The sequence below is a fragment of the Triturus cristatus genome, chromosome 11 (genome assembly GCF_964204655.1).
Source record: "Triturus cristatus chromosome 11, aTriCri1.1, whole genome shotgun sequence".
Lineage (NCBI taxonomy): Eukaryota > Metazoa > Chordata > Amphibia > Caudata > Salamandridae > Triturus > Triturus cristatus.
Genome location: NC_140594.1, coordinates 589,534,674 through 589,548,343, shown reverse-complemented (window position 1 = coordinate 589,548,343; position 13,670 = coordinate 589,534,674). Strand labels below are relative to the sequence as shown.

At 46.4% G+C, this 13,670-nt stretch overlaps 1 protein-coding gene across 1 annotated transcript in view; it reads right to left on the bottom strand.

Moving 5' to 3' along the window:
• Window positions 1-13,670, bottom strand: part of GFRA2 (GDNF family receptor alpha 2) — a 387,887-nt gene that overhangs the window by 280,498 nt on the left and 93,719 nt on the right. Inside the window, exon 2 of the mRNA XM_085633864.1 lies at window positions 4,099-4,413. Coding sequence (XP_085489990.1) covers window positions 4,099-4,413 — 315 coding nt within the window. The remainder of the gene's footprint in view (window positions 1-4,098; window positions 4,414-13,670) is intronic.

Here is a 13,670-nt window from a genome sequence, read left to right as displayed (position 1 = left end):
CCATAAGGAGGAAATCATTCTCCTGTTCTTTGATTGAACACCACTGTGTGTACTTTCAAACACTTACAACTACCTGCTACTCACAAAAGGAACTGCATACCACTCTGGTTTATACTTAGTCACGGGCCTGTATGCTGGACCTAGATTAAAAGGCCCTTGGTTCCCCCTCTTTGGAAATATCTCCTGCATCCTTCACACATGCCTGGTTGCCACCTCTCCCCACATTCGGCTAGTGTGTGGCTGAGGTGCCATGCCGTTGATGGCTCATGTTCACGGCTTGCCCTGGTTACCATTGTGAGTTGTTCTGTTGTGTCTGGTAGGTTGGCATGTTGTTTTGCATGTTGGTTGTGATTTTGTGACGTGTGCATTGTCTGAGTTGTGAGTTGCATGGTTGTGGAGTTGGGGTGAGTGGGGTGTTCATTTGGAACTTGCCAAGGGGCTGTGCATTTCCCTTGGTGCCATCCTGGGAACGCTGGTTGCTGATGTACTGTCGGAGGACGAAGGAATCATGCACACTGGCTGGGTATTTGGAGGTGACATTGGTGGAGGTTCCACGGTCTTCGGTTGTTGCCTGCACATTGATGTGAGACGTGTGCTTTCTGTTGTGGTGATTGTGTGCTGTGTCACCAGGGGGCACAGGTAGGACATGTGTGCTGTGAATTGCCCCCAACACATGCGTGCATCCAGCTATGGCGTTTGGTCCTTGCTTGGTCTCCAGCGGGTCCTGTGCATTGTGTTGGACGTACAGGGACTGGGGTACCAGGCTGATGGTGATGTCCAGGACAGGTGTGAGTGACTTGGATGTGGCTGGCTGTAAGACTCCTCTGACTCTGGCGTGTGTTGGTTGGGGGGTACCAGGGGCCAACAGGTGCAGCACAACCAGCAGCTTTGAGTGGGGTGGGATGTTGGTTGTCCGCTGTGTTGGTGCCGTCGGCCTGTTGGGCGTTGTTGGTCAGGATGCATAGGATGGTTGTCCTTTTGGGCCTTTAGTGGGCAATTACATTGTCAGGTGTTGGGTCTGTGAGGATGGTGCGTTTCCTGGGGGTCCGCTGGTTTTGTCTGTGCTGCCTCTGTGATGGTCCCAGGGGATGTTCGGGTTTGGGTTGGGGTCCTGGGGTGGTGGCCGTGGGTGTTGTGGCCGTCTTGGGTGTCCGAGCCGCATTACCAGCGGCTCCATGGCATCTGTTGCCCTTCCGGTGTGGCTGTGGGCTGGGCTCCCTTTTGTGGTGCAGGCTGTGGTCCGACTTTGCACCAGGTCAGAGCAGGTGTTATTTTCCTGCTGCTAACGTGCCTTATCGCCTGTTTTGTCTTCTTATCGCAGTTCGGCTGGTCGTTGTGAATGTTGTGAAGTGGTGTTGTCGTGGCTTTTGGCACGGGAACGCCTGCTCTGCCTCTCAGTAGCGATAGTTGCAGGGGTCATCTGTGGCGATGTTTTTTGCGGCTGCTATCAAGGGTATACTGGTGCTGTGGGCTGTTAACACCGGCTTGTGATTGGGGCGATACGTTTATCACAACTTTGGCTGCGATAAAGTGCCGTTAGCTCGGCGATAGACCCTTGTGAATATGCCCCATAGTATTTTAGGAAAACTGACTCTTTGTTTCTTTTGGTGCTTCTTCTTGAGGGGTGAAGGCTTCTTCTTTGTCCATTAGTAGGTGCATTAAGCAACTGATTTCTCTGGCTTACTCCTTATCAGGGTCTCCACTTCCTGCTGGAATTCAGGGGCGGTCTATCCATGGGGTCGCTGCTGCTGGAGCAGAATTGAAAGGGGTGTCCATATCTGAGATTTGCAGGGCAGCTACATGAGCATCCTCCAATACCTTTGTGAAGCATTATGGGGTGCAAAATGCTTTCTGTGATATTAAAAATGTTGGTTTGAGAGTTTTACATGCTGTAGTTTCATAAATTGCACAGTTATCTGTGTGAATCCATCACTGTGGGGTGCTGCTATTGTCATATTCGTATCCTTGTGTGATTTTTTTTCCCTCTATGAATAATGGATATTCTCACTTGTGATAAAGGGGACGAGGACAAGGGGGACCTGTTGGTAGTGTCCTATTACCCACTATCTTCATTACTCCTGGTCCTGTTGTCTGTGTCCCATTCATCACGCCCCTCTATTCTGGACTGCCGAACTTCATATAGTGGTGGTTTGGTAGTTCAGGAGGAATGCTGGATAAGTTCTGCTTAAGTTTTCCCTAGTGGGGGGGGGGTGGGGCAGTATATGCCAGTATTCCTCTGTTTTTTTTCCATGCAGTGAGATAGTTACCTCCCTTGTGATGAATGGGACGAGGACAACAGGACCAGGAGTAACAACAATTGCTGGTAAGGAATAGGAACTTATATGACCTCAAGCCTTGCAAACTATTAACCAAGGTCCATATTTGCTAAAGGTTGCATTGCACGTACTGGCTTTTCATGCAGATAGTAAATTAAATAGACATGGTGTTCTGTGTCAATTTGCGCGAACACCGTTGCAAAACTTTAGTAAATATGGGCCTAAGTCTCAAAGTAAAAGATAAATGAAATATGGCAAGAATCATAGACATGATGCCTCTTAGCAATTATCTAGGTCTTTTCGTGAAACACAGGTGAGAGCTAAGGAAATATCAGGCAATGACATTAGGGGTTAGTATGACATTGAACAAAAAAGGTAGTTGTTTCTGACCATATGGTATGTAGGTGGGATTAGAAAAAATCCAGCAAGCAGATCTGGCATGCTGCCTCAGTTACACTAATACAAAAAGTGTGCATGTCTTCATCAACACTGTCACTGCAACAGCAATAAAGGATATGGTGCAAATGCTACCCCTATAGAAAACTGTGTGCCATCGGTACAACAATCCAAGACATTGTACAACAGCTATGCCGCAGCTGGACAGTATGCCATATCTACAATTAGGGGTTACCCATCTGCTCAGGGCGTTAAATACTGTTTATTGCATGTTCACAAATTATAGACCTGAACAAAAGAAAAGGGCATGAGATGGTGCAAAGACCTTGCTGCTTGTGGACATTTAAGGGTCGATTACGATGTCGTTCAGAAAGGCTCAGAATCAGATTCGAGCCTGCCAAATCCGATTTGGAGCTATTCTTTCCGACCGATTCGGAAAGCTTTCCAAACAACCTATTACGATGTTCGGAAAGCATTTGGGCTGTCTGAGTCGGTTCCGGATCTCATTCAGAGGAACCGAGTCGTTTGTAGCCGACTCGTACAGGTCTACGGACCGCGTTTCCGACCTACTGATTACTATGTCGGATTCGGACAGCCTTTCCGATTCGATTTTTCCGACACAGATTAGCTGTCGAAATCTGATTTTTAGGGCCCGTAGCAGGCCCCCCCTTCACTTGGAGCCTACAAAATGGGGCCCGTGGGGGTATCCAAGAGATCCCCCTTTCCAACCATGCACAGTGTGGCAGGCATCAAGGGGTGCCCGCCACAGAGTGCACAATTTCCCCCAACCACCCCTTTCTTCAATGGGAGCCTGTGTATTTGGTCGGAACAGAGACTCCCATTGAAGTCAATGGGAGTCCGACCGAATCATAACCAGAAGCATCGCAATCGGTCGGACTCCCCGAATCCGATTCGGTCGGAAACCATTTGGTTGCAATGCTTTCCGACCGACATCATAATCGACTCCTTAGGCTATAAGCACTCGCCCCTCTAATCCCAGCCAAGACACATAAACAAACACTCTAACTGGCCTTGTCTATTTCATGACCAGATTCACACTTCAGATGAACTTAGAGTGCAGTCACACAACCGTGTTAGCAACGTAGGCATTCTTAGTGTCTCTCCTGAGTTCATCATTACATACTTGATACTAATTAATCGTTATTGCCCTCTCACCTGGTGCTTAGAATTGTCACTGTCCCCTGCAGAGGACTTTAACCACTGTTAATCACCCACCTCCCATTTGTTGCCCTGAGATTAAGGCGATGGCAACTAATGCTGGTAAAAAGCAATTAATAGGTATTAATGCCTGATAGCAGATACAAACATGCTCTCATCTTACTCCTCCCAGTTTCCACCAACACGGCCATAAGTTGATGGTACCTTAAGTGTGCTCTTCTTCCCAGAGCCCTGTCCGTGCCCTTACCTTCAGTCAGCCCCAGGTGTATGCTCCAGTACGTCTGCAGGCACTGCAGCTCCTTCTTCATGCCCCGCTTGCAGCGGCAGTCGTAGAGTGGGCTCTCCTGCAGCACCTCCAGGGCTGCCTGGCATTCCTTGTTGGCAAGCATGGTGTTTCGATCTCGGCCAGCAAGGCACTGGCGTAGTGTGCGGTAGCGGGCACTGCAGCTCTGGTCCGCAGCACAAACTTCACTGGCACGGACACAGTCCATCGGAGCCCGCCATCCATGAGGGCCTGTGCCAGCCAGATAGGAAGGGGCAGCCATGGTGTTCAGGATCTTCTCTGGAAATGAAACAGGAGAAGCAAAATGTCAAATAAAGGCATATATCAAAAACAATACAATTTACATCGTCGACATGAAAATCACCCACAGAAGAATACCTCTTGTGAGGACATCTGCTGGTTAAGAACATTTACATCATAAGAACCTCCTAACCTGAAAGAACATCTCTTTTCATGAGGATGGCCGCTGAGAGAAAACCCCCTTTTAGAAACCAACCCATATAAGTACATCCCTTAATAAGTAATCAACCACTTTGCAAGAAAAGCCTCTTCGAAAGAGCACCTCCCTTGAGAGTGTCTGCTTTATAAGGACATACTTAGAAGAACGCCCTTCTTGGAAGAACACGCCCTTAAAGGGACACACCATCAAAATCATAGAACATCTGTCTATTAAAAGTCCTCTCGAAAATGATGCCCAATTATAAAACAAAACTGCCCCAAAAAAGAACATTACAGAGAAGATTATATGGATGAACGTTATACAATGAGAAGGTTCCCCCAAAGAAAACATCCTCTTCTTTTAGGAGACACCCATCAAAGCAAGAACCACCTCCTTCCAAGAAACCCCCTCTAGAAATAACAACCATCTAGCAATAATTGCAATGTAAGAAAATTGTATCATACAAACTCATCCTAATAAGAACTTGAATAAACCCTTCCAAAAAACTGAGATCGTCACATTATAGGAATCACCTAAACATGCAAATCACGTAAATGAATGCCCCTGAGTATGTAGAGCACCTATGTAATATTTACTATATAGGAATATCCCTTTAATAAGAAACCTCCACAAAATAGCATGTCCTTTTTAGAACACACATTCATGAGAACATCCCTGTGTCAGCACATCACCCGTTTAATAGCACCTCTCTTAGAAGTATATTCATATAATAAGAGCACCCCCCAAAAAGAACACTAGGACATCTCACACATGAGAACATTATAATAACATGACTGGTATTGAAAATGTTGCGAGGCATATTGTACCAAGAAGTACATGTACTTGGAGCCCACCTGTTGCTCACCATTGGTTGGCCTTCCTGTCACTCTTGCCTGCCTCCTATGCATGTCCCATTTTGTGAATCTTGTGTTTGTCCCTCCCATGGAGGACTGCATTTTCACCCTCTCTTTTGATTGGCTGACATGCTGCTTGCTTTTCAAGCAACTCTTTTATGTTAAGCACTCCATGTGTTTCAAGTTGTCCCTCGTGTGCTTCTCTCCCCCCCACTCTGTGTTGCTCTCTTTCACCTCTGTGCTTCTCTCTGCCCCCTCCTTGTGTGCTCACCCATGTGCTTCTCTCCATTACTTCCCTATTCCCTCCATGTTGCTTACCCATAATTTGTCCCTCCTTCTCTCGTCAATTGTTGCTTCCCCACCCGTGCCTTCTACTTTCCCTCAACCCTCATGCTCTGTATGTTGTTTCTCACAACCCCTTGTGTTGCTTCAACCCCCTTTTCTCCCTTCCATGTCTTGCTGCTGCATCCCATGTTGCTTCCGAATTCTTCTGCCCGCCCCTATGCTACTTCCACGTCCTGTGCTGCTTCCCTTCCCCCAGCATCGGAAACGCTGAGCAGCATTGCAAACAATTATTGGCAAAACCAATAGGTCGCAATGGTAAGACCGATTGTCTTTGCCAGTGATTGCCTAAGAAGACCACTGCCCCTAATTAAACTATCCCATATTATAAGCAGGGCCACTGGATTGATGTGTCAGGGTAGGGCCAAATTATGCAGCAGATTTGAGTAAATTATGCTGCAATAAAAGGGAAATTGTGCACTGTAATGCAGCACATTTTGTGATAGAATTCATTATTTTGTCATTTGTACAATTGTTCACACTGTCTGGGCATTGGTTTCACTTCATTGCACCAGTATAACATAGAAAACAGCAATAAGCAACAGAAAGTTGATCAGTCAACCTTTGCAAAAGGCCTTCCACTGCGCAGCAACACATGCCGCTGCATTTTAGTAGCTTTTGAACTGTTTGAGCTAGCTTAATTTTTTTTGTTAAAGTCTGTAGATTATGCAACAAATGATGTATTATGTGGCAAATAAGGCTAATATATATATTATTGTGATAAAAGCCGCTGCCACACAATCGCATAATTTTAGTGCCCTGCTTATAAGAACACTTCCATTTTTGAGGCAATGGGGCATATGTACAAGCCCCTATCGCCACAGGAACTTTTTTTGACCTTCCCACTTAATGTGGCTTAACGCTGCCTTGTATATAAGGCCACCTTTCGTGCTATGCTTAAAGTGAAAGTGGAGGGCAATGGGTGTTTCAGTGGGCGTACTACTGCAACACCCATTAATTCTGACGCTGCCTCCTATTTACAAGGGAGGCGTAGATAGGGGGCAGCTCCAGAATTAAGACCCAGGAAAGTCTGGTCTTACCTGGCGAAGTGATGAGAAATTTTTAATTCCTCCTCGTTTTTGCTGTTTACATCTGTGCTGTGTTGTGCAGCACACATGAAAACAGAAAAAGGCCAATGATTGTTTATGTACAGGAAGGTCCCCCTTCCTGCACATAAACAATCATTTTTTTTAAATGCCGTTTTGTAACTTCTATGTGTGCTGCTTGATGCAACACCCACAGAAGTTGCAAAACGGCATTTAAAAAAATTATTGTTTATGTGCAGGAAGGGGGACCTTCCTGTACATAAACAATCCTCCCCTGCATGCAGACACCCACTCTGGTGCAAGGGTGCCTGCGTTGGCGCTTAGTTGCTAAACTTAGCGCCATCGCAGGGGGGAAAGCAAGGCCGCAGCACATTCTTGTAAATATGGTGCAGCCCCGGGTTTCAGAAGTGGAGGAGCATGTCGTTAAAGTCAAGGAGGCTAGCGACACGCTCCGCCACTTCCCTTGTACATATCCCCCAAAGTGTCCCATTGTTGTAATAGTCCCTGTTAATTGCAATTCCCTGATGATGAACTTCCTTAAATTCCCTCATCACGTGGGTTGTTATACAAGTAATTCCTGTTATAAAACCCATTCCTCTAGTGAGAACAGTTCTGCCAACACAGACCCAGTTCATTTATCTTCACATGAGTAACACCTCGGAGCACAAGAACAAGATATCTGTGATCTGATAGACAAGCGTTGGGGTGAACCAAATAGTTAAATACTTCCTTCCCAAAATCTTGTTATATTTGTGAAAATGATTCATATGACATGAAATGCGTTTAGACGGTCATCTGATTGAAAACTGGATGTGAGGGGAACACATTAAGCTCAAGAGATATTCCCCGGGGTCTGGGTTAAGTAGATTTCTTTAGACCTTGGCCCTCATGAGTTTTACATTTTCCAGAAGACATTTTCTTCACAAACCAGTCCCCAAGTGAGGATAAATTACACACAAAAAAACATAATATTTGAGCAGAAAAAATATACAAAGCTCATGTAACCTGCTAAAAATACGAATTACTCAAGATTACATCAGAGTAATCCAGCTTCAATCAGAGCCGGCACAGGAGTTTTCAAAACTCATTTCTGCTGCATTCCTTGACCTGAGTTTAGAAATGGAGAACTCTTCCTGGAGATATCCTTCAATGTAACCTCTTTTAAGTCCCCTTCAAATCCCCTGGAATTGTGAAAACTCCTTCAAACAGTTAATAGCGAACTCCATTCCTGATCCCTCAGCATCAGACTCAGTCACGTGACGTTCTATAAGTGGCAGTAAGAAGACTCCGGGGTGCGCCTCGGTTCCTTTAATTGAAGTATTTTACATTTTCTCTAACCCCCACTGACTTAATATGGCTGTAGGGATCAGAGACAATGGCATACACTTCAATTAGAAGAGCCCTGGTGAAACTTAGCCATATCTGAAGGCCGCTTAATGAGCTGCAGATGATTGACTCAAATTTGCTGAGAGATCAAATTCATATTTTTAATGAAAAAGGAAGGGTATGAAGATATGTATATGCTCATGGCCCCCTCAAGCTCTTCTTCCTGTGCACTAAACCTCGCGGGTTAGCTGGGGGTTGAAACACTCACTTCCCCGCTGAAGCCCTTTCTTTTGAGAGCATGCTACCGAAACAGATCAAGTGGTCACCAGTGGCACAACAAAAGCCCCCACAGTTCTCGTGATGAGGGGGGGCCGTCGAGTTTCGCCCCCCCCCACCTCTGACACCGGCAGGTCCCTGGCCTGAGAGGTCCAGAGTGGGTCCGTAGTGTGGGGGGCCCCCTGCATGTACTTTGCTGGGGGATCCCCTCAAGTTTTGTAACACCACTGGTGCAGTGGCGGCCCCTCCGCTATGGTGGTGGAGCGTCGCCCCAATGCTTTCAAGCAGTGCGAGAAGAGGAAACAAAATAATAATAACATTCAGTTATTATCATTTTATGTTTGTGCTGCTTTGGGGGCGGGCGGGCGGGACTGCTCTGCTCTCGGAGCAGGGCAAGGAAGGAGTGGTTTGCCCACTCCTAAGTGCGCAATGACAGTTTGGTCAGCCCTCTCGGGCCGCCCAAACCAATCAATTGCACTTTCCCCGTTCTCCATGCAGGCTGCATTACAGCCTGCTTGGAGAACATGCCCAGGCCCCCATTCCCTGGTTGAGCATCCAACCAGGATGCTCAAAACCAATCACAACACTGCATTGCAGCGTTGTGATTGGTCAGGGGAGCCTGGGTGGCTACCAATCACAATGTTGCATTTCAGCACTGTGATTGATCAGTGAGGCCTGGCTGTGCTTCCGTCCGAGACGGTGGAGAGCAGGAGCGGAGACGCAGGATCCGGCGGGGAGGTAAGATATTTTTTTATCTTTAAAATTTTTTATATGCACCGTTACACGACCCCCTCCCCGTAACCCTCCCCCACGCCCACCTCCCCACCCGTGAGCCATGCCGGCCGCCACTGCACTGGTGGCCACACTCGCATACATAAGGGAGAAGGTTACAAGACCCCGCTGCCCCTAGAGAGAACCCTTTTCCAGGTAAATCCGTAACAGGAAGACACAAGTCTTCATTCTGCAGCTGACTCCCTACAGTGTCAAGAAACCTTACAACTGTCGAAAAATGTGCTACACAAAAACCAGAAAAGGTAACGTACAAGTTCTCTCCGATGTACTATTTCTACTGGAATGGACTTCAACAGGTGGTCGTTAAGATACAAATAATAAGCATCACTTTTTCTCCCAAGTTTTCAAAGTGAAAAAGATTTGAAGTCTGAAGGAATGAATTGTCAGGGACAAAATGACATGAATGTATCGAGGCGCTTAACCATAGCATCACGTTTTTGTGTCTCTCTCTAACATATCTATACGTTTGTGATCCATTTCGAGACTCATGCTGCACAGCTGTCTTGCACCTATTTCACAAATATACATCCCGCAGGTTTACCAACAGCATACTGATTACACATGTAATTCCCATGAACTGCAGATTTTTTACCAGCCATATATTGTTTTGCGTTTTCTTGTATTATAGCATTTCTGTGGCACTTCATACCACTCCAAAAAGCCATTTAGGAATCACAAAACCAGTGATTTAGCAAATTATCTGTGGATATTGAGATACATAAAAACTGCTCTGCTTACGGCAAAGTGGTTATTTTTGTCACCAGAACCCCCTTTGCAAAATAATGCACTTGTTCTTCTCTATCCCCCAGTAAAAATGCAACAAACGTTTTTGTATTGTGTGCAAAAAAGACCCTGTAGAGATGTGTCTAGAAGTCACACAAATATTTCATTGGTGCCAGATCCCAGAAGATTTTGCAAACAGGCATGGTTATTATACCCTGGTGGACAGTCTGCTAGTCTGCCAGGACTTCATAGTCTCTGCCACCCTGGTGTGGGGGGCTGTACACCTCTTTAAAAATCCAGTCTCGATTATGGATAGGGGCATTCTACATTTCCTCTGCTTGTGTCTGACATACATCACATGGTGAACATGGGCAAGGAAAATGAGTAACAGCACCTCACCGTTACAATGGTGGGATGACTGCCGTTGTGACCTGGTGGACCCTTGGCTGGCTGGTTATCAGTTCAAAGGCTTGTAGTGACGGAGCCTGCAGAGGCTCCATTGTTGTAAACATGGCGCCTCCCCAGACTGTAAATAGAGCAGTGGAACAGCAAGTTTGATGGGGTGGGAGCACTGTTGGTTTATGGTAGAGCCACTGCTGCCAAACATTAAAAATACTTTAAGTCCCCATGTCGTGTGTGTTCATATTTTATAGACCGATTATCAGACGGAAGAGCAAATATTGAGAGCAAGAACAAATATATGACGTTACAACGCAAACAATTACAACACATTCTTTTACAACGCAGTTGTTACATTGCAACTACCATTACATTGCATGATTTTACAATGCATGCCATTACAAAGCATTTTTTAAAACTACCACCACAGCGCATTCCATTACAATGCATACCATTACAACGCATACCATTACAACGCATAATACTTTTAGGGTATCAGTAGGGTAAGTGTTGGATAGTGTAGGGGTAAAAATTACTATTCCCATGTACCACAAAACCCATACACACCCTAAAACTAAAAAGTCTCTATTACTTACCTTATAATGCGTTATAATGGCAAGCTTTGTAATGGTATGCATTTTAATGATATGCGTTGCATTGACATACGTTGTTATGGCATGCATTTAATGGCACGCGATGTAAAGGCAGTTGCATTGTAACAGTTGCGTTGTAAAGGTAATGCATTGTAATGACTACGTTGTAATGGATGTTTCCCATCTAGAACATCTAAGGCAGTACAAGTATAGTGGCAAAGGCTACAATTGTGAAACTCTATGTACCTTGCCCCTGTCTTTCTCCTGACATTCTCACTGTATATTGAGTGAGATGCTTTCAAAGAGCTTTCACAGTTGATCACTTTTTAAACTGTGATTACCACTTAATTGAGAGGCTGGACCTCATTAATCAAAGAACCCATTATGGGCCTTACAGCACAGAGAAGATGACCTAGGGCCTGATTCACACAGGTAAACTTACACTTTTGTGTATGCTTGTAATTGTTTGCTATTCACAAAGATATTTTACTAGCAGCATCTTTACGACTGCGGAGTCTCCGCACATTAAAAGAGAAGAGAGCCCTATATATTTAAATGCAGAGACTCTGCAGTCAGAAAGCAATTGTGGCAGTTAGAATTGGGGTCTCTAGTTGGCAGAGGTATGCACCTTGTCCAGGTAGGGATTCTTCCTTCTAGTCAGGGTGAGGAGGATTCCACTTCTAAAATAACACCTGCTCACTCCCTTGGTAGCTTGGCAGAGCAGTCAGGCTTACTTTAGAGGCAATGTGTAAACCATTTGCACATAACACACAGTAATACAGTGAAAACACAACAAAATAATGCCACACCAGTTTTAGAAAAATAGCCAATACTTATCTGTGTAAAATAAGACCACAACAATAAAAATCCAACATACAGTAATATAGATATGAATTTGGCAAGAATAAACTTTTAATTAAGTTCCATGTAGTCGATAGAGCATTCCGGGGCTATCAAGGTGTCAACAGTTCGGGCCGACCCCGGCGTTGCGGGTCAGCTACGGTGTCGGTAAGAACGCTAACAGTACATTGGAAATGCAGAGCAATGTGGACCTTCCAATGAGATCTAAAGATGCTGCATAGGCAGGTTCCGGCTTCGGAGGTCAGCGCAGGAGTCGTTGGGACCTTGAAGTCACAAGCATTGCAGTTCCAACTCCGATAGGTTGAAGTCAGAAGGCGTCGGCAGGCATCAGGGCTGTGGTGGGAAGTGGAGCAGTGTGGTGCCTTCATTGCGGTGCATGCAGCAGATCGGTGACAGTATCCAGTGGCATTGGTGAGACCAGGGCTGTGGTGCAAAGTATGGTGGTGCTCGTTGCTGTTCTGGCAGGTCATGGTGCAAGCTGTGGCATCATCGTTGCTGAAGCGTTGTCATCGGTATACGATCTGGAGTCAATGGCACCGGTGTCGGTGGGCCAAGGCTGCAGTGTGAGATGGGGATGCGTTGAGTAACTTAGGAGTGGTGCCCCCAGGCCACAGTGCAGACAGTAGCATTGTTTTTGGAGTGGAGCGGCATCATCCGGGATACCAAGGCAGCGATGTGAAGCTAGGCAGTGCAAAGAGTGGTGCCCCAGGTCACGGTGCAAGTAGTGGCTCGGTGGCAGCGTCGTTGTTACTAAAACCAGGCTTGCGTTGCAAAGCGGGCGGTGCCCTCTGTGGTGCAAACAAGTCACGGAGCCAGAAGCGGCATTGTTGACTGCATCAGGTTGCTTTTTCCTATGTAAAAAGAACAATGGATGGACAGAATGCCGAACAACGTCATACATTCACCCCAGTACAGAGATCTGGGCCTAAATCCATCATTTTTTTTCTGCCCATGCCATTCCAATTTGAACCCAGTCATATGCAAATCAGACTTGACCCTGCGCCCAATGGGAACAGACCAGCCCAAACTGCCAGGCCAGCTCCTCCCTGGACTGGAAACAAGCATCCTAGGACCAGTTTAGGGGTTTCACCCATCATCCAGGACAGTTTGACTCCACTGGCATGGGGAGCATATGGCCTGATCTAAACTGGAGTGGCATGGTGAGCAAAAGAATGATGGATTTAACACAGATCTCTTGACTGGGGGTGAAGGTTGTGATTTGTTCTGCATTCCGTCTATCAATTGCGTGTTTTTTGCTTTCTCACTCTAAGTGCGCCCGGTATGCCCAGACGTGGGTCCCGGGTTCACTGTGCCACTGGATTCAAGCTATCCTGGCTGACGAGGGGTGAAACCCCCAAACCAGTCCTAGGATACTTGTTTCCAGTCCAGGGAGGACCTGGCTTGGCAGTTCGGGCTGGACTGTTCCCATAAGGCACAGGGTCAAGATTGATTTGCATATGGCCAGGTCTAAACTGAGGTGGCATGGTGAGCAAAAGCATGACGGATTTAACCCAGATCTCTTGACTGGGGGTGAATGTTGTGATTTGTTCTGCATTCCATCCATCAATTGTCAGTCTATTGCTTTCTCGCCCTAAGTGCGCCGGGTATGCCCAGACGTGGGTCCCGGGCTCACTGTGTCACTGGATTCAAGCTATCCTGGCTTACGAGTGGTGAAACCCCGAACCCGGTCCTAGGATGCCTGTTTCCGGTCCAGGGAGGACCTGGCTTGGCAGTTCGGGCTGGACTGTTCCCATGAGGCATAGGGTCAAGACTGATTTGCATATGGCCAGATCCAAACTGAGGTGGCATGGTGAGCAAAAGAATGATGGATTTAACCCAGATCTCTTGACTGGGGGTGAATGTTGTGTTCTGCATTCCGTCTATC